This window comes from Epinephelus moara, chromosome 8, assembly GCF_006386435.1.
Source record: "Epinephelus moara isolate mb chromosome 8, YSFRI_EMoa_1.0, whole genome shotgun sequence".
NCBI lineage: Eukaryota > Metazoa > Chordata > Actinopteri > Perciformes > Serranidae > Epinephelus > Epinephelus moara.
The window spans coordinates 38546593-38565638 of NC_065513.1; the positions used below are offsets into that span (position 1 = coordinate 38546593).

At 40.0% G+C, this 19046-nt stretch overlaps 1 protein-coding gene across 1 annotated transcript in view; it reads left to right on the forward strand.

The window, feature by feature from the left end:
* The window catches only part of smarca2 (SWI/SNF related, matrix associated, actin dependent regulator of chromatin, subfamily a, member 2), a 67661-nt gene extending 50734 nt beyond the window's left edge, over positions 1-16927 (forward strand). Inside the window, exons 30-34 of the mRNA XM_050051808.1 lie at positions 3541-3646; positions 4274-4375; positions 4933-5059; positions 7673-7806; positions 14204-16927. Coding sequence (XP_049907765.1) covers positions 3541-3646; positions 4274-4375; positions 4933-5059; positions 7673-7806; positions 14204-14233 — 499 coding nt within the window. The 3' untranslated portion in view covers positions 14234-16927. The remainder of the gene's footprint in view (positions 1-3540; positions 3647-4273; positions 4376-4932; positions 5060-7672; positions 7807-14203) is intronic.
* Positions 16928-19046: the final 2119 nt, after the last annotated feature.

Here is a 19046-nt window from a genome sequence, read left to right on the forward strand (position 1 = left end):
TTGGGCCATCCCGGGTCTCTGCTGTGATGGACAAGTGTTGTCCCCTCTGGAACTGAATTAGTTCATGAGCTGACTTAAGTCTAATTTGGACATTTGTACAGTAAACTGTGTGCAAAACAAGTACCTCTGTTTGTGAGAGTGTAGAAAATAGGGCAAGCTTTGATTATCCAGTGGAAAGTTCAGATATCTCCGTGGTCAGCGGGGTAACAGACATGACGTCATGTCTTTGAAACAGCTCAGCTTAATAAACATCTTTGGGATTCTTTCAGTCCAACACTCCTCAGAGTTAGTTTGTGAGTGTATTTGTGTGGTCTGTCCTGTTGTGTGTGCATTTTCTCTTTTTTCGCCCGTGTGCAAAATCGTGTGTCAGTCCGTCTCTGTAATACGAAACAACATGTGCATCTGTGTTCCCGTTACTCAAATATGCACTGGCTGATACAACGCCGAAGCTTTTTCCAGGAAATTGCTACCTGCTATTCCAGAAGTCACATTCTTTCCTCTCCCAGTTGATGGTTGTTCATCCCAGAGCATCTCAATCATTGCTCTGGCATTCCTCTCACCTCACTGGACTGGGACAGATTTAAGAATTTCCACTCCTGCATTTTAGGATTCCTGATCCTCGTCCTTTCAGAAATAAATAAATAAATTGAACGTGTACAGACATTAAATCAGTTTGCATCAGAATCAGAGACAGTTTGCACATATAAGGAATTTGTCTTGGTGTTTTGTGCATAAAGATAAACCGATGCACTTTAACTTGTGGCTTTTAGTTTATGTCCTGTATGTTGGGAGCTCTACACTCACATATTGCCTTCTAGTGGTCATGAATTAATCACTGCATATTTAAGGTAGGATTTGTTGTCATTGCTGTTGTTGAGTGTGAGAGCAGTATTTCTTATTCAATTGACTTGCACAGCTTTTCCCAGCAGGCCTGAGGATTTGAATTCCTTTCCAGTCAGAGGCCTGTTTCTGTCGCCTCCAGGTTTCCTGTGTCTTCTTGTCTTGTTTATGCTAATTAAGTCTCAAAACACAACAGTCAGAAGTCTATTTAAGCAGGATTTAACTCCTAATAAAGTAGTCACACATTAATAATTTGAGTGTGTGAGACATTTGTGTCAGCGTAGAGGATATTTCGTGTGAGGAAGCAATGCAGATGAGCAGCAGTTAGTATTATTGAAACAAGAAATTTGATGTAGAATACACAAAGGCTCATTTCTCCTCACTAAGTTGTCTCTTTTTTCCCATTTCCCTCTTGGAGAAAATTGCAGTTAAAGACCGTTCTGTCAATCTTTATCTCTGTGACAGCCTGGCAGGAGGATAATGACTCAAGGATGGTTAGATTTTGCAGCTGTGAACTGACATACTGTCTCAGATGAACCTTGAAATGAAATTAATTTAGTTTATGATTTAAAAAAACTGCTCTGCTTCTTTGACTTTGAGTTACCCTCAATTGACAGCTGGCAGTCTCCTTTAAGTATTCAGGGTATGGAGCTTACACATTGGTGTAGACGTGTCTGGAAAATAAATAGATAGAACCAAGGGACTTATCTGGGCTTGTGTATTTTATTCAACATCCTGCTCGAATGAGCTTCTCTGTTACTTTATCGTCACTCTTGTTGCCATATTACAATTCTTTCTGTGTGCTAGGTTGCTTGTTGTTTACATTGGCTAACTTTGAAAGAGCCAACCTGGCCCCAAGCATAAACACTTTATTATTTATTGTGCTGCATTATTCATATATATAGAAGTAGATATAACGTGGCACACTTCAAGAGGCAAAATAGCAATTAGTGCACCAAGAAAAGTTCTGGGACTTAAAGTTAGAGGAAACTCACATTTTAAGGATTGTTGTAGTTCTTTCTTTGTATTACTGAGTGTTTGTGTTATTAGAAAGCTTTAGCTGATCTTTCTTAAGAGATGACAGCAGACTTTGGTAATTCATTTTGCACAAGTCTCATTACCCACTTTCTAATTAGTGATTCCGCAATACTGCTATAAAGGAAATCCAGCAGTGGCATAATGTTGCCCTAGTGTGCGGTTTTAGACAGCATGCCTGCTTCCCTGAAGCATTAGAGGCATGACGTTTAACACAACAGCGTCAGCGTCTAGTGTCATTTTACAGAGATGTCAATTTAGCACTGTTAACTACTCTGCTGTCAGTGTAACAGTGGAATGACATTGCCCCCGATCCTGTGTTTATATGTTTTGTACAGAATGGCATGGTGGAATAACAGAGCAACATTCCCACCCTGAACAGGCAGTGTGAAAGCAGCTTTTGATTTTTTGTCATTTAAAGCTGCTATGTGTAGAATTTGTTGCCTCTCAACTTGTTGTAAAATAAAGACACAGTGGCCGACAGCAGTGCACACCACTGTCCATAAATGTTTTTGCCTTTCTCGTTAATTGTATTTATTTCATAATATAATTTTTTATCTCAGTTGTTGACATAGGACGTACTTAAATTCTTTTGCTGTATTTTCTTGGTGTGGCTGAGGCTCAGAAGTTGGAGACGTCTTTTAATAACACCATTAAAGTTTAATTTGATCTTATATTGTAGTCAGTGGCGGCTGCTGGTCTTTCAAACAGGGGAAGCTCACTTTAAGTTTACATCATAAAATTTGTCATATTGTAGCGAGGCAGTAACTTGTAAAAGGAACATTTAAGTGAAGCTGTTTTTCAACCACACTCAGAACCACAGCAACACACACCTCAAAGATTTTCACATGGGTTTAACGGTGAAAATGAGCTCTATCGCTTATGGAAATAAGGAACTCCGGACGGCACTCTGTCAGAAGACTCTGCTCACAAATGTCCCCATGGGACTGAGCTCGAAATGCAATGATGCCGATGTGTATTTCCAAAGCGCTGTCAATCACAAAGGGGTTCAGCCTTTTAGACAGTTCCTCCAATCATCATGCAGACACCGAGCGTCCTCTCCCGCCTACCGCTCCATTAGGTCCCAGGGAAACTGAGCCTCCCTGGAAGTGACCATTTTGTCACATTTATCCAATAACCGTCTCGCTTTGCTGCATGAAAAAAACCTGCTCAGCGCTGTCTCATAGGAATGCTTGGAGGCTCCGCGTCCACCGTGCTGACACGAGAATGTTTGACAGGGAGGTCGCGTTTGAAAACTGGTGATAAACAGCTGACGTTTGAACATCATAGTCATAATGTTAAACGCATCCTAGCGCACGTTTAATGCAATGTAAATTCTTATTTTAATGTAAATTCAGTAGTGCATATTTGAGCATTTCTTCTATGAAATTTTAGGGGAAGTTCAGCCTCCCTTGTTGTCTCAGAGCAATCGCACCTGATTGTAGTATAGCAGAAATATTTTCCTTTGTTGTAGATTCAAATTGAGGCAGCTGATATTTTTTTTTACATTCATAAGCCCTGACTCTGAATACGTAATTGTTAATATAAAGAAAATTTGACACCAAACATTCTGGGAAGTTAAAAAGTAGTTTTAAGTCATGATTTGCTTGTAAACAGGGTCGAGTGCGAATTCAGTAATGATGTGAAATTATTTTTTGTAACCAGGTCGGGAAGACAACTAAGCGAGGTGTTTGTCCAGTTACCATCCAGGAAGGAGCTCCCGGAATATTACGAGCTGATCAGGAAACCTGTGGACTTCAAAAAGATCAAGGTGTGTTCACTCATGACCTGGCTGTTAATGTGACTGAAAGATGGGATGGTAATGATGATGATAAGTGGGGCCAAAGGGCAGAAACGAAAGATGCAGAATAAACAGCAGACATCCCCGACAGTAAGTGTTCTTTTATTGATAAAATATATAATAAATTGTCTGAGACGAAGATTTAAAAGATGAACAGCATCCTTAGTATGCTGAGTAGTAGGTGATTGTCAGAAAATTAATTGGCAGCTATTAATTATTTCAGTTATTTTTCATTTAAAATTCCTTCTTTTTTTTGGTTTTGGAAACTCATAAATATTTTTGAGGGTTTGAGCTCAGAACAAAAGAAGCAATTTTAATATGTCATCTTGGGATTTTGGAAATTGTGACGGCTATTTGTTTTATTATTGTCTGACATTTTTACTCATTACTCAAGAACATAATCAGCAGACTAACCGCTGGTAACAGTAACCGTTAGCTGCAGCCCTAATCACCTTTATTGCAAGTGTCATTTAGAAAGATTTACATCATTTTTGAGTCTTGAAAAAGTAAAGAAACACATTGAATATCTCATTAGTTAAAGGCTCACAGAAGCTGAAAGATGAGTGTGAATCAAGCTGTTGTTGTCTCCGTCAACAGGATCGTGTGAGGAGCCATAAATACAGAGGGGTGGGAGACCTGGAGAGGGATGTGATGCTGCTTTGTCACAATGCCCAGACCTTCAACCTGGAGGGATCCCAGGTCAGAAACCCGTCCTCTTATTAATCGTCTGGTTTTCTTTGTATGGTGTTAAACCCTGTGTAATGGAGAGCCAGACGTCTGCAGGGTTTCACTCTCAAGTTGTGCTCAAACAATTTATAAGAAGCCTTCTTCCTTGGCTGTTTTCTTTTGTAATGTTCTGGGGGGCTTGGCTTCGTCCTTGAGGCTTTTCTCTTCTTTTTAATTCTTGTGTTTATTAAAAAGTGTCCGAGACAGAGGCAAAAAAGAAATCCTATTTTTCTGGACAGAGCTTTGTTTCATTGCTTTGGTGTATTTTTGTCTTTACTTTTGAATGACCACTGCCTGTAGTTAAAGAGTAGGTATCAATTAATAATAAAAGCAATTTGCTCTTATTTTTAGCATCATGCCTGCTGGTTTTATTCTGTTCCCATTCCTCTCTGCCTCCCCTCCTTTCATTATCCCCTCTAACATCCACCTTTTGCCCAGCAGGCTTTTCTTATATTCCCAGTAATATATTTCATTCATGCTTTTCGAGGAACTGTTTGTTTCATTCAGTGTTGTTTTTTATCTCCCTGCAGATATATGAGGACTCCATTGTCCTTCAGTCTGTGTTCAAGAGTGCCAGGCAGAAGATTGCCAAGGATGACGAGAGTGATGATGACAGCGATGAGGATGAGGATGACGAGGATGAGTCAGAGGCTGAGGGTAAAACACACCTTTTCTAGGACATTAGGCCTGTGTCTATTGGCGATTGCATCGTACAGTAATGACTGTTTTTTCCTACACCAATATTAAGACAATTTAACTGAAATGTACTGCCAGTGCCCACATTGGTGTTTTTGCTTCTTGTGACATCCTGGAGTATCTTCAAATGCTTCCATAGTAATTATAAATGTATTGAAACTAAAAAACAAAAAAACAAAAATTGTATATTTTACAAAATAAAAACACAAAACCTATTGATCCAAAAAGAAACCTAGAAACATAAACAAAATATTCCGTAATACTCCATAAGTTATTTGAACTTTGTGAATTATTTAGTTTTTGAGATAGTCTCATTATTAATGAGCAGAGTGCGAAGGCGTTGTGATGGATTCATTATTCATTTCTCTGGCACTATCATGCAGTTTTGCACCACACGTAACATTCAGGGCTCGACAGTGTGAGCGTTTCACTCGCATTTGCGACTAAAAATAGGTGTGTGCGAACTGTAAAAAATATTTAGGGGCACTATATTTTTGTCAATAAAAAAATATGATAATGATTATCATATTTTTTTATTGACAAAAATAGCTACAGTAGCTCCTGAACGAGCCTGTACTCCCCCACATCCTGTCCTCTGTGCCCTACCCCGCGGTGGGCGCCGCGGAAGCTCTGTGTGAAAGAGGCTTAAGTCCTGCAGAGTTTCAGAGGACCTGGAGAATGTTTTAGGATAGTAATAACATTATATCAGATAATCATATTGCAAAGATAATATATATAAGATAATAACATTAAAGACAAAATTAAATTGCAATACTTTTTCAAAACTTGATGATTTTACCCTTCTGTATATTTTGTATACAAATTCATTAAATAATTTTGCTTGTAAATGTCTATTTGCATCACGTTTATTACGGAAAACACATTATTTGATCAATTTACATTGTGGCCCTAAAGTTCTTTGTGCGCTCCTTACTTTTTCAACTTAGGAGCACATGTGCTCCTTGGGAAAAAAGTTAGCGTCAAGCCCTGACATTGCACAATGACGTCACAGAAGACAGAAGCCTTAAAGGCCGAAACACACTGGCGCTGAGCGGCATCCGTCAAAAAATATGCCCCTTTATTTTCAATGTACAATCCCACACCAGTGGCAGCTGGACGCGCCACCCCACAGCACTTCACACCACTGTCCTATTTCCAGCCTCACCACTCCCGGAATTAAATGCACTTTTCCGCCACTCGCTCTCTCCTTGTACATACCGGCTCCTGTAGCAGCTCTTCTTCTCTGCTCCCGTGGCAGTTCGACTCCTCTGCTTGAATTTAAATTTTGAATTTTTTGTTTATTTAATAGGGACAGTGCAGTTAACATAGTTTCATTACAAAGCATGGACCTGATGTGCTGCGTATAGAGTTATAGCTACAGCTAATTTTCAACTCCTGTCCCACGTTGGGCTTTTAAAACAAATACAACCCGTGGATGAGTAAAGAGAATGCTGTTGTCTCGTTTGACAAAGAATGAATAAGAGACTTGTTCAGGTCGATAAATGTCCCGAGCTAAACGATCCACAGTCCCAAAGTTATAAAAAAACATGGCCAAAAAGATTTTGCCTCACTTCAGGTGAGAAATCAGTAGAGGTACAGATCTTTCAGTAAAGGTAGTAATGATTGTGTGGTCTCCTGTTAACAAGCTGCAGCACTTGACACGTGTCATGACGCACTGCGGTGCGGCGGCACTGGAGTATTTTCAGCTTTAGCCCTCTGCTGCAGAAAGAATGAATGTTCTAGTTACTAGGGTTCTTTTTTTAGATCCATATATACAGGATTATGCAAACAACGATCTCCAGTGGCCTTTAGGGGAAAATTACGATTATTACTATGAAATACTATGTTTGAAATGCACTCAAGGTTAGGTAACATAAAGTAGAGAAGCCTTAGCTTTCTGCTGCAAAAAGACAGAATGCTCTGCTATCATGGTTCTTTTTTACATCGATTTAAACAGAATCCTGTCCGCTGTCCGCGGGATGTCCATTTTTAAAGGGTTAAGTAACTAACTATCAGTAACAGCAAAGATGTTATTAAAATAATCTCTAGAATCTGTCCCCTACTGTGCATTTAGAAATGTTTCTGGTAGAGCAGCACGTGCGCCTGCTGGGCCCTGTTACACAGCGCAAAGTACTTTATAAATTAATTATAACAACCAGTTTGCCCTCTCTTTTCATGTATCAACACCCAGCACCTCATCAAAGTAGTTAACTTTTTGAATACGATTTATTTAATATTTTAAATAAAATGTTCACCATAATATCCCCAAACACACGATGTTAAATTTTCATTTGACACTAACACGGAGTCATCTGTCCTGGCATTTTACTGGCATGCTGTGACATAACTCCCCACAGCCCCCAGTGATTGGATTGCTTATCGGGGATTTCCAGTAACCATGATTGGATTAAATGAAAATGCAAATGATTGCCAACCTTAATTTGCATACTGACACACACACACACACACACACACACATTAATTTAATGTCTGACTAAGCGAATGATGATAAAACCAGTTATGTGAAGGACTCTAAATCAGTTCTACTCTTCTCCTTGTGCTTGATTCATTCAGCCAAGTCTGTGCGGGTTAAGATCAAGCTGAGTAAGGAGGCACGCAGCCACGACAAAGGCAAGAAGAGGCAAAGCCGAGGGAAGGCCAAGCCGGTGGTCAGCGACGACGACAGCGACGAAGACCTGGATGACAATGTAGGTGGTTCCACATCTCTGCATTTTACTGTCATGACTCAGTGATCTTTTAGTCAGGGAAAGGCTAAACTGACTGTTTTAAGCTCAGCAGTTATAATTTTTAATAAGCAAATGAAAGAAATAGATTCATATGACACTGACCATAATGAACACTATCTGATCATTTTAATAATATCGTCGACTACAGCCTTGGAAATTGATGAAAAATGAGAAATGGCACACTGAGAGCTGTATAACAAGCCTTGTTGGATCTCAGTTCTGGTCCTCATTATCGAATGTCCTGTCGGTTTCCTTCCAGCCGTCTAATTAGCAGCTGTTTTGCACCTGGGCCGCCAGGTGCTGCTAATTAATTTCAGTTAAACTGATAGTGGATGACGAAAAAAAGTGAAAACTGCAGCACTGTTCAGGGTCATCCCAAACATTTACTGTGAAACACAAAAATGGGGCTGTTAAACATGATGTCGCTACAAGAGCTCATGTTGATAATTCAATCAGTGTTTGGAGAGGCACAGCCAGGAATAATGAAGCTGAGGAAATTACAACAATTCTATCCATAAGCTGGAAAAGAGCAAAGGACATGCAACACAGAATGATCTTAACCAGAAGTTAACGAGAGGAAAAGGTCGACAAATGAAATCAAATCCATCCAGGGACGCACCCATGTAGTATAACTAATTGAGCATGTGGGTTGTATGTTATTGAATATTCTATTATGAAGCCAAGTCATGACTGTATTTTACTGTACTCACGCCTTCTAGTTGTATTTATCCTCTTCTTCAAACCGTCCTAATTTTCCTATGATTAATTTCCTAGTAGATCCTCTTCAGCCGTCTCCCACACATCAGAGAGCTTCTAAGTGTCAGTGATAAAAGCAAACTCTACAACTGTAATATTTTCCTACAGTATATTCTCGCGCTAAATGATATATTCAGGTTCAGTTCAGTGGGTGCTGTATTGGTACGACCTGTAGATTTAATAAAAAGCAGTGGGGCACAGAATGAATAATGTCACTTGTCACTTACTGTCGCTGCTGATCTCTGTCAAACGTGTGCTGCATTACATTTATCCTTCACACCATAAATCAGTGCAGTCGGGGAGGTTCGCTCAGGGTGACTTTGTGTCCTGTTAGTGTTGTATTACCACAAACTTGTACTTTGATCCCAGTGTGTGTTTTTTAAATCTAAAGTGTCAGTAGTTCATGTTCTTTATGCACAACATGTACAGTGGAGCAGCTGTTGGCTTCTTAGGTCTCAGACTCCCTCTATGGGTGCTCTTAAGCTCAGTTCAGACCAAAGATTCGCAACGACATAAAACTGTTTTAGAACGTTGCAGAGAAACATTGCAGCAGTGTGAACTGGCCATCTGAGCTCGACTCAAGGTGGCTGATGGTGTCACCTGCAGCTCAGGTCAAATGGCCGGTGGCTGGTTTGAGAACATAAAGCACGTCACCTGTTTCTACAGCCAGTCACCTTGTAGTGATGTCCGCTGGTCAAGTCAAAGTGATCTCAGACGGCGTGTTCCCTTGCTGCGGCAGGGACTCCAACTGCTGAGCCCTCTGTTTCTGTCCTCACAGTGTGCCGGTGTCAGACAGTGGGCTGCCACTCCTTGCTGTATGTGCTTATGCCCCACCCACACACACACATCCTTAAGCCCCTTTTACACTGCCAGATTTTCAGCGAATGTTGGGCCGTTTTGCCGTCAAGCTGCGAGCGTTTAGACACAGAGCCGGATTGGCGAGTTGATCCGAGGTGCCCAATTTTCCGCCTCGTAGGGTAGTCATATTGGCGGAACCCTTTTAGTTTAGTAGCAGGCATGAGCAGCTAGTAGCAAGAGGGAAACGCAAACCTGACAGACACTGTAAAGATGAGCAACTGGGGAGACAAAGAATTGTGCGCCCTCCTTGTCCTCGCAAACGAAGAGGCCATTAACCGTCAGATAACGGGGACGGTCAAGAATGGGCCGACTTACAAGAGAATCGAAAGAACTGACTACCCACGGCTTCCCTCCCACGTCACTGTTTACGTCACACGCTGAGCTACACGTTTTGTTACTTGCTCACGCCCCCCATTGCCCCGAAAAAGGCGCATTCTGTATAAACAAAAGTAGGCAGGCGGCATTTTGCTGCACTCCCCGATTTTGTTTTTATACTGCCAGTGCTGAAAAAAGACTGATTGGGCTTTCCTGCAAATTTGCACAACTCCTATCTAAAAATGGTTATACTGACTGATTAATTGGCACTGCATACTTGTATCATTGTGGCGTATTTATTATGAATACAGTCCATCTGATGCTCGTTACGTTTTTGTTTTTGGCCGTTTCATGTCTACTCCAAATGCAACTGTAGCCAGTATCTCACTATCGCTATCCTCATTCATATTTTAAGAAGCTACAAATTATATTCAGCCACAAAAAAATCCTGAAAAGCTGCAAACAGAGCGGAGGTAGAGAGAGTTGTTGCATAGAGACGATACACCGTCTCATCTAGTTGGAAATATGAGAGCTTTGTATAACTATTGTAGATCTACTTTCACAACACACCTGATTCTGATATTTTTCACACCTTAAAAAGCTCCTTCACATTTGTGTCTGCTGGAGTTTTTCCATCAGATTTCATCCCAGTTTCAATCTGCCTTTTCACACTGTAAGTGTAACCTCATATTCCTGAAGTAGTAATATCCTTTTCTCTGTGATGAGATGGCAACGCTGCTTTGTCACTTAATGGCCCGCAAGATTTCTACCAAGCTCACTCAAACCACCCGATCTGCACATCACTGTGAAGGACCTATTGATTGGCAAGTTCTCAGGTTCTAATTGCATTCTTAATTAGTGTTTTGTTTAATGTACTGTATGTGTGTGAAAAGGTCAACCAGTGAGAAAAACACAGAGACTGACAGAGTGAGATAAATATAGTATCATGTCTGCTATAGGCGCAGAGGGACAGACCAGTGTCTGCCAGATCTGGATCATTTCCAGAAAAATACAACATAAAAAGCAAAATGAAATAGTTGATATTTCTAATTTTATGCCATTTACTATACATTTTTATATTTATTATTTGAAAATAAATCAGTGTGCAGGGTGTTGAAAGCCTACATGGTGTAAATGTTTCTAGATATTTAACTGGTTTTGAATGTGTCACAATCTAAGGATGAAACTGGCATAACTTGTGAAACAAATCTAATCACAAACGTAGTCTCATCGCCAAGATTTAAAAAACAGGCCTCTAACTTGTTATATCTAATTCAAATAAAGTATTTTCAGATGCTGTAATGATGGAACCAGCCAGGCTGAATATGACTGATTAGCACCTGAATTGTGATTTGATTTGGAGAGTCTGATTGTATGTTTCCACTGGACTCAACAAGTTGGAAGGTTGTTTTTTTTTAATCATATATTTGTGCACCAACCTTACATACTGTATTTTGGGTGAGGTCTTAAATAATAAACACTGTTGGGTAGCTTGTGAATTTCATCATGGGATCAATAAAGTCATTCGTAGCATAAAATATTAGAAAATAAATGTAGTGCAGTAAACATTACAATATTTGCCTCCAGAGTGTATAACGTAGCATTAAATGGAAATACTCAAGTAAAGTACCTCAGAATTGTACTTACAGCTACTCTTACCTTTCTTGCATTTCACACAGCCCTATCCACAACTCCCGCCTCCCTCCAAAGTCCCATCCCCCTCCTCCTGCAACTCCACCTCCCTCCAACGACCTACTCCCCCCTCCTCCATTACATCCTCATTACATCTATGATAGACGTAGGCGTTGGCAAGGTAACGTTAGATACACGAAGAGGAGAGCGAATGTAACGTTACAACTAAGACAGTCAAACACAACCCCGGAGTTTTAAAACTCAACCAGAGTCAGTGATGACTGATGAGTTTTAGAATAAGGTTACAGTGCTAACGTTAGATAGTAGCGTTAACGTTGCTAGTAAGCGGAAACACACAAGGAAGATAACGTTAATGTTTCAGAGGCTACGCTACAGTAGGCTAACATTAGCCATTAGCAACTGGATGCTGTGTCATAAAAATGACGAATAAAGAAGTTCAGTTCAGTTCATAACGTTATATATGATATAACGTTATGAACTGAACTTCTTTATTCGTCATTTTTATGCGCAGCACAAAAATGAAATGACATTTGGCATACCCCAAGCAAAAAAAAAACCCAAAATATTTAAAAACAATTTGTGCAACATATAAGAGAGAACATATAGTAAGATGAAAAGGGTCAACATTTCACAGTCAAAAACTCAAACGCAAAACTCAGAAACCCAGATGATGCAGCCTCCCTGTCTGCTCTATGTAGTGTTAGCCCCATTAGCTCAACACCGGAGTCTGATATGTTACCATTCATCCATGTCTCAGTGAACACAAGATCGCAGCAGTCCCTCACTCCTCAGTGAGTGGATCTCTACAGGTGTAATCCATTTACGTGTCCAGCAAGCGGACGTTCGCTAGAAGGACGCTGGGAACAGCTGGTTTGATGGGGTTAGCCCTTAGCCTAGTTATGCGAACAGTTACGTCAGTCGGAGGCCTCCACGTGGTGAGACAGACAGGACAGGAGAAAACTCCGACCAATCATTGCATTTGTCCGAATGCAATGATTGGTCGGAGTTTTCTTAGAGCCATATGAAAATGGTATAATTATGAGTTTTTATTTCTGGTGGAATTCACTTACATTTTAGTGTGCCATCAGCTTATTAATAGCATTTTAACCTAAACAAAGAAAAGCATATCCAGAAGGGTAAGTGTAGCTTTAAGTTCAGTACTTGTCTCATTTGTATTTTCAACACGCTGTGTGGTTTAAATGCAGGCAAGAGCATGACAGATACATCTCGATATACTACTTGAATATTAACTCTATAGGGATCAGGCATTCTTTCTCCTCCATTACGTTGTCATCAATATTCAGCACAAATTGGCAACTGGAGGCAAGTTTTTATTCATGCCAACACTGATACTAAACTGCAGGGTGTTTGAGGTTAATGTAAACAGCTCAGCCAAAAATAAGACCTTCACCAGAGTGTGGCCAAAAGCCATGTTACTCCGTGAATACTAAGTGTAGTGAGTGATTTCCCCAGCTGTCTATCAGTTACAGTGCTTTCTGTGTTGTGTGTTTAAAGCGGGGTGTCTGCAGGTCCTTGAAAAGCCTATTTAAATTTTATTTATATTGGGATTTAAAAGTCGTTATGCGACAGCTGATTATGACCAAGCAGTTTAATTGGACAGGAGGCGCTGGGACTGTTAACTATGTATGTATCATTAGGCTTTGCAGGTTTTTTAAACAGTTAATTACGTTTATCCTCAATTAGCTTACATCGTAACAAACACTGCACTGCAGAGAGGAACATTTTTCAACAAATAACATTTGAGTTAAATAATGAATGGTCGTCACAAAGGAGCCTTGGTACCTCACTGCACATCTCCACGTGTGCTCATATGACATCAGAAGATGCCGCAACGTCCTGTCTGATCAAGCTGTTAACTCGTCTGCATCACAGGCTCTGATTTCACTGGTTGCACAATAAACGAAAACATACAGATAAATGTAGGATGAAACAAAGGTGTGGTAACATGTATATCAAGCTTACACAAAGTAGCAGGCTGGTGTGCAGGAATAGAGTCCAGTTGCAAACTATTTGTGTTGTGGGAGCCAAGTAAATCATTAAATATACATCAAATCATAATCTGTTGTCACTTTTTACTGTCAACTAATAAATGGCGCATGCAGAACTGTCGTATAAATGCAAGGTCACACTCACAGTCGTAGGTCTTAGCAAATTTCAGCTGGCTGATATTCAGCACGACAGCACTCCCTCTCGTGTGATATTGCTTAATTAAATAGCCTTAATTTGAATTTGCGAGGTCTTAAATGCCACAAACATCTAATTTTATTTATTTATTATACTTACCTGCAACGCTTGAATGAAAAAACAATGATTGGTCCAGAAATCATACTTAAATTTGATATAAAGCATCTTAAAAAGTCTTAAAACGCATTAAAAGTAGGTGTTTGATACCTTTAGACACAGTGTCAAAGAAAAGTCTCTGTCGCAGCTGAACCACAGATTTAAAAACTGAACTTTCCTTCCTTTCTAAATGTCCTCGCTGCTCCTCTTCATCAGCGTCTGCCTACAAACAGTCTGGACAGGAGAGGTTGAAAGACAGGGCTTCACCTTTAGACCCTCTTTCCTCTGGAGATCTTTCTTATTTCAGGATGTTGATATAATCAGGTTGTTGACCTTCACCTCCTCATGTTGATGCTTTCACCAGACCGTAGACCTTCATGAGACTGCGCTCTCCGCTTTCTCCTCTATCTCTTCCTCAGCCTGATAATCTCCCTCGGTCTTAATGCTCTTTATTTATCTCTCTTTTTTCCTGCAGGATCAGTCGGACAAGAGCGACGATGAGTGAGGAGACAAGAGGATGTCGATTCTAGCACTTATAAACAAAAAGGACAATATCTTCCATCACCATTGTTCAGGTTCATTATCTGTATTTTTTTGATTTTTACTTCATTTGTCCTCTTTGTCTGTTTGTAGTGTGTGTTGTCGCACCTTCTCCTACCAGCTTGGAAATGTATTACTAATAATCGATAAGCTACAGCAATACCAATCTGCTTTTTTCCTGTTTTTAAGACAAATTTTTAGTATATTTTTCAACTCTGTGCTTTAAAAGAAAATTTAAATCTCTATGAAAAAAAAGGAAGAAAAAAAAAGATTTGGTCATGCTACACGCGCCTTTGCTTGATTTGTACTCGCTTGCTTGCACTTTTAGAAAAGTAAATATTAACATCAAAATAAAATAAAAAAAATTTAAAAAAAAAGTGTAATAAAAATAAATGTTTAGCCAAGGACATCCAAGTTGGAGAGCCACTGGTGATTTAAAAAAAAAAAAGGCAATCAAACAAGTTTTTCATTTTGGGATTCGTAGTTTCACCTCGTGCAGTGCCAAATGTTAGATTGTTTGCTAAACCCCTCCCCCCAACCAGCGATTGTCCAATCATAGCCTAGCAACTGTAACTAGGCACAGCCGATCCAACGCGTCAAGCTTCATATTTCTCCACATGTTGTAGCTGTGGTGAGATACTAAGAGTTTGGAGGGTGGTGTCTCTCCAAAACCAAAAACAAGACAGCAAGAATAGATTTATCTGCTCCAGGATACTACCACAGCTCAAGCCAACGTTAGCAGCTCTCTCCTGCTTGTGAGTGTATTTGAGGAAGTAAACACTTCCAGCCAAACTTAAAATACACAAAATTGTGTTATGTTTGCCAAACTCATTCTGAACACCTTTTCTCTTACAGCATTAAACATGAAACGTACTGTTTGAAAGTCTGTAAACTCAACAGCCAAACAGTTTGAGGTTAGAACAGATATCTGCTTATGCGTGCACGCTTTTGCATGCAGTCTGAGTAGTATTGACCATTCATGTTCGAGAGGGCTCTGGTTCCCTGCAGGTAAATGCTCCACGTGGAGAGCAAAAGAGGCAGAACGCATTGGCCGAAATACAACCTCAGAACCCATCCGCAATCTTCTGACGTTGATTTTTATAAGCTTTTTTGTCCAATTTATTTGTGTTTATATACAAATATCTGTTTATAAAGATTAGTCAAAATGTCATCTGAAACTGTCTCAAGTTGCTAATCAAACTGTAGACAAGGAGCGGCGCACAGATGAGGAAGTCTTGGCCTATCTGCTGGCTACACCGGATCTCCTGAAATATTGACTGTTAACCCCAGAGGCTTTATCGTTGTTAGGCCATAGCCCATCAGTACTGAGACTGAGAGTCTTATGCACTAGGCCTGTCTTGCTCTACAGTGCAGCACAAGAACAATGCATTCTTTTATTTTCATGTCGTCTATATGGATCATCGGCGGGTGAGGATCCTAACTTATTGCCTGGGATGTGTTAGCTTTAGCTTCTGTCTTTTAGCATGATATTCTCTGATGTAGCCATTAAGTGTACATTGCATTTTGGATTTTCAATCTAAAATGAGTCTGCTGGAAATAGCTTTTTCAACCAACTTGCCGAAACTAAGACTAGCTTTTATTAGCTAGCTACAGCTACAGCTGATAAAATCTGCTTGTGTCAGTAGCCCTTTAGCTAAATCTTCGGTCACCAGCTGGAAATGAGTAGCCCTTCTTTCCTCTGATATAAAAGGATGCTATTATTTTGAAAGAATGATTAGCATTTTGAATTTAAATCTGCCACTGCTTTTATTTAACAGGAATAAATTAATCAAATGAATTTTAAAAAAAAAACTATGAGAATAGCAACAGTAGTAACCACGAGGGACCAGGCTAAGGGAGCACTCAGTTAAGAGAAACAAATATTTTGAAAATGAAAACCATTTCTTAAGTCTCTTTAACCATTAAGTGCTTATTAAAGACTCTTTTGCAAGATTCTCAATTTAAAATGAGTCGGCTGGAAACAGCTTTTTTAACCAACTTGCCAAAACTAACATTAGCTTTTATAAGCTAGCTATAGAAATCTCCTTGCGTCAGTGGCCTTTCAGCTAAATCTTCAGTCACTAGCTTGAAATGAGAATCCCTTCTTTTGTCTGATATAAAAGGACCCCATTATTTAAAAAATGGTTAGTATTTTAAATTTAAATCTTTCATCGTTTTTAATTGAAAAGTATGACGATAGCAACAGGAGTAACTAAGATGGGCCAGGCTAAGCTAACACTCAATTGAGAGACAGATCTATTTAACCATTAAGTGCTTATCAAAAACTTTTACAGGATTCTCAGTTTAAAAATGAGTCAACTGAAAACAGCTTTTTCAACCAACTTACGTGGCTAACGTTAGCTTAATTAGCTAGCCGATGAAATCTGCCAGCGACAGCAGTTATATTAGCAAAATGTTAACCTGCTTTATTATATCATTGCGACAGTAAATCTGCCAGTTTTTATTAAATACTATAAGAAGCTTGACACACAATAGTTATTACGAGGGGCGGGGCTTAGCGAACACTTTTGAGAGTGTAAACTATTTCCTAGGTCTGTATCCAGTATATATCTTAGCCAGCACAACAAAATGTCAGTTGTTGCTTGATGAATAAAAAATAACTTTGAGGTTGCCATATATGCTGAATGCTTTTTTTTTTTTTTTTTTAAAAACTGTTTTCATTAAAGAGAAATGTAACCTTACATTACGTAGGCGGCACATTATTTAGGTATGTCCATGTGTTTCATGTATCTTTTTCCTCTGATGCGTTCAACTTGTGTCAGACAAGAAACTTTGAACTTTGTTGTGATGATTTTCTCACTCAGAACGAAGCGTTTCAGGCTGCAGGTCGACGGGAAACATCTTGTCTTGTTGAATAAAACCAGCATCTATCGTAGCTAAATGTAGCTTTTTAAAGCGTCTGAAAACATGTCGCTCCTGTTGCAAACAGATTGTAAAGAGCCACGTCTTAGCTGGATTTTCAGACTGCTAAAGACGGTAAACAACGGATAATACACAGAGAAAACAGTGTTATGAGATTACAAATTTTGATTTGAATGACAATGAATATAACCGTATATTTTGATTTATTTGGATTGAGGTGTTTGTGTTCCTGTGTTAGTTTCGAGCCCTCATTTTATTGGTTTATATGTTGTTTGTAGCATGATCTCTTTTGGCAATATACTGTGTACATGCAGATATATATCATTTTTTGTTTGTGTAACATGTGCTTGCCGACTCTCCATAAGTGTGACTTAATCTTTGCTTTCTTTGCACAGTGTCTTTGTGGTTGTATCTCATAGCCCAGGGCAAATAAAATCTCACCGATTTTCAGCACACACAAAAAAGTTTTCTTGTTTAATTTCTGTCTGGGAATAATTTCTACCATCTGTATTTTGCATGTGTAACAGGTTTTGAAATGCACACTACCGAAGGAATTCATTATACGATTTAGTCAATCTGGAAAAACCTGAGTTTAATTGAATTTTACGAAACAAGTTTTTAGTTACAGAACTGCTGCTGCCTCATAATGGAGTTTAGAAACAGGACTGAAACAGTCTGAATCACAGGTTATAAAACTTTGTCCTTGGGTTATTGTTCCTGAGAACTGCCTTTGTAAATGTCTTCAGAAGTCTTAAATCTAAGGAGATGAAAAGTACAGACTTGATGTTTCAAGTCATTCTACTTGCCAATTGTTTTCTCTTGTTTTTCCAAATTAAAACCCCCATACATCAAAAAGTGATGTAGATTATCCATCCATCAATTTTCAGCCGCTTATCCTCGGCCAGGTCGCGGGGGCAGCAGGCCAAGCAAAGCACCCCAGACGTCCCTCTCACCAGAAATGCTTTCCAGCTCCTCCTGGGTGACCCCAAGGTGTTCCCAGACCAGATGAGATATGTAATCCCTCCAGCGTGTTCTGGGTCTGCCCCGGGGCCTCCTACCAGTGGGACGTGCCCAAAACACCTCCAGCGGGAGGCGCCCAGGAGGATCCTGATCAGATGCCCGAACCACCTCAACTGACCCCTTTCGGCACAAAGGAGCAGCAGCTCTACTCCGAGCTCCCTCCGGATGTCCGAGCTCCTCACCCTATCTCTAAGGCTGAGCCCAGACACCCCACAGAGGAAACTCATTTCGGCCGCTCGCATCCGCAATCCCATTCTTTCACTCACTACCCAGAGCTCATGACCATAGGTGAGGGTTGGTGATGTAGGTTATGTCACCTAAAAAAGAATCAACATCAGTTTAGGCGTATGCTATATTAAGATTATTTTACTGCTCTACCTATCTGACCGTTCTTTGTGACAGAAAACTAAAGCTGTTATATTGTCCTCTTCAAAGCCACCAGGCTCCATCGACAGAAACCAGGGTTCCCCACACATTTCATTCATTTTTCGGCCTGCCACAACGACATCTGCTGCCCGTATTTATTTTTTATTTTTGGAGTTGAAACGCTCATTAGGAGCGCCATTTGAATCAATATACAACTCGATTTTTCATTGCACCACACTCTCAGAGAGTGCAGAGCGTACTGTGGACACAGATAGAGAGGCCGAATGTCAGGTGCAGTGAAAGTGAAACCATTCATCGCCACATTAACAGGGAAGTTCAAGAATCTCAGAGTCTTGTTCACGAGTGAGGGGAGAATGAAGCGTGAGATGGATCAGCAGTTTGGTCCGGCATCTGCAGCTATGAGGGTGCTGTGGACGGTTGTGGTGAAGAAAGAGCTGATCCAGAAGGCAAAGCTTTCAATTTACTGGTCCATCTATTTCCCAACCCTC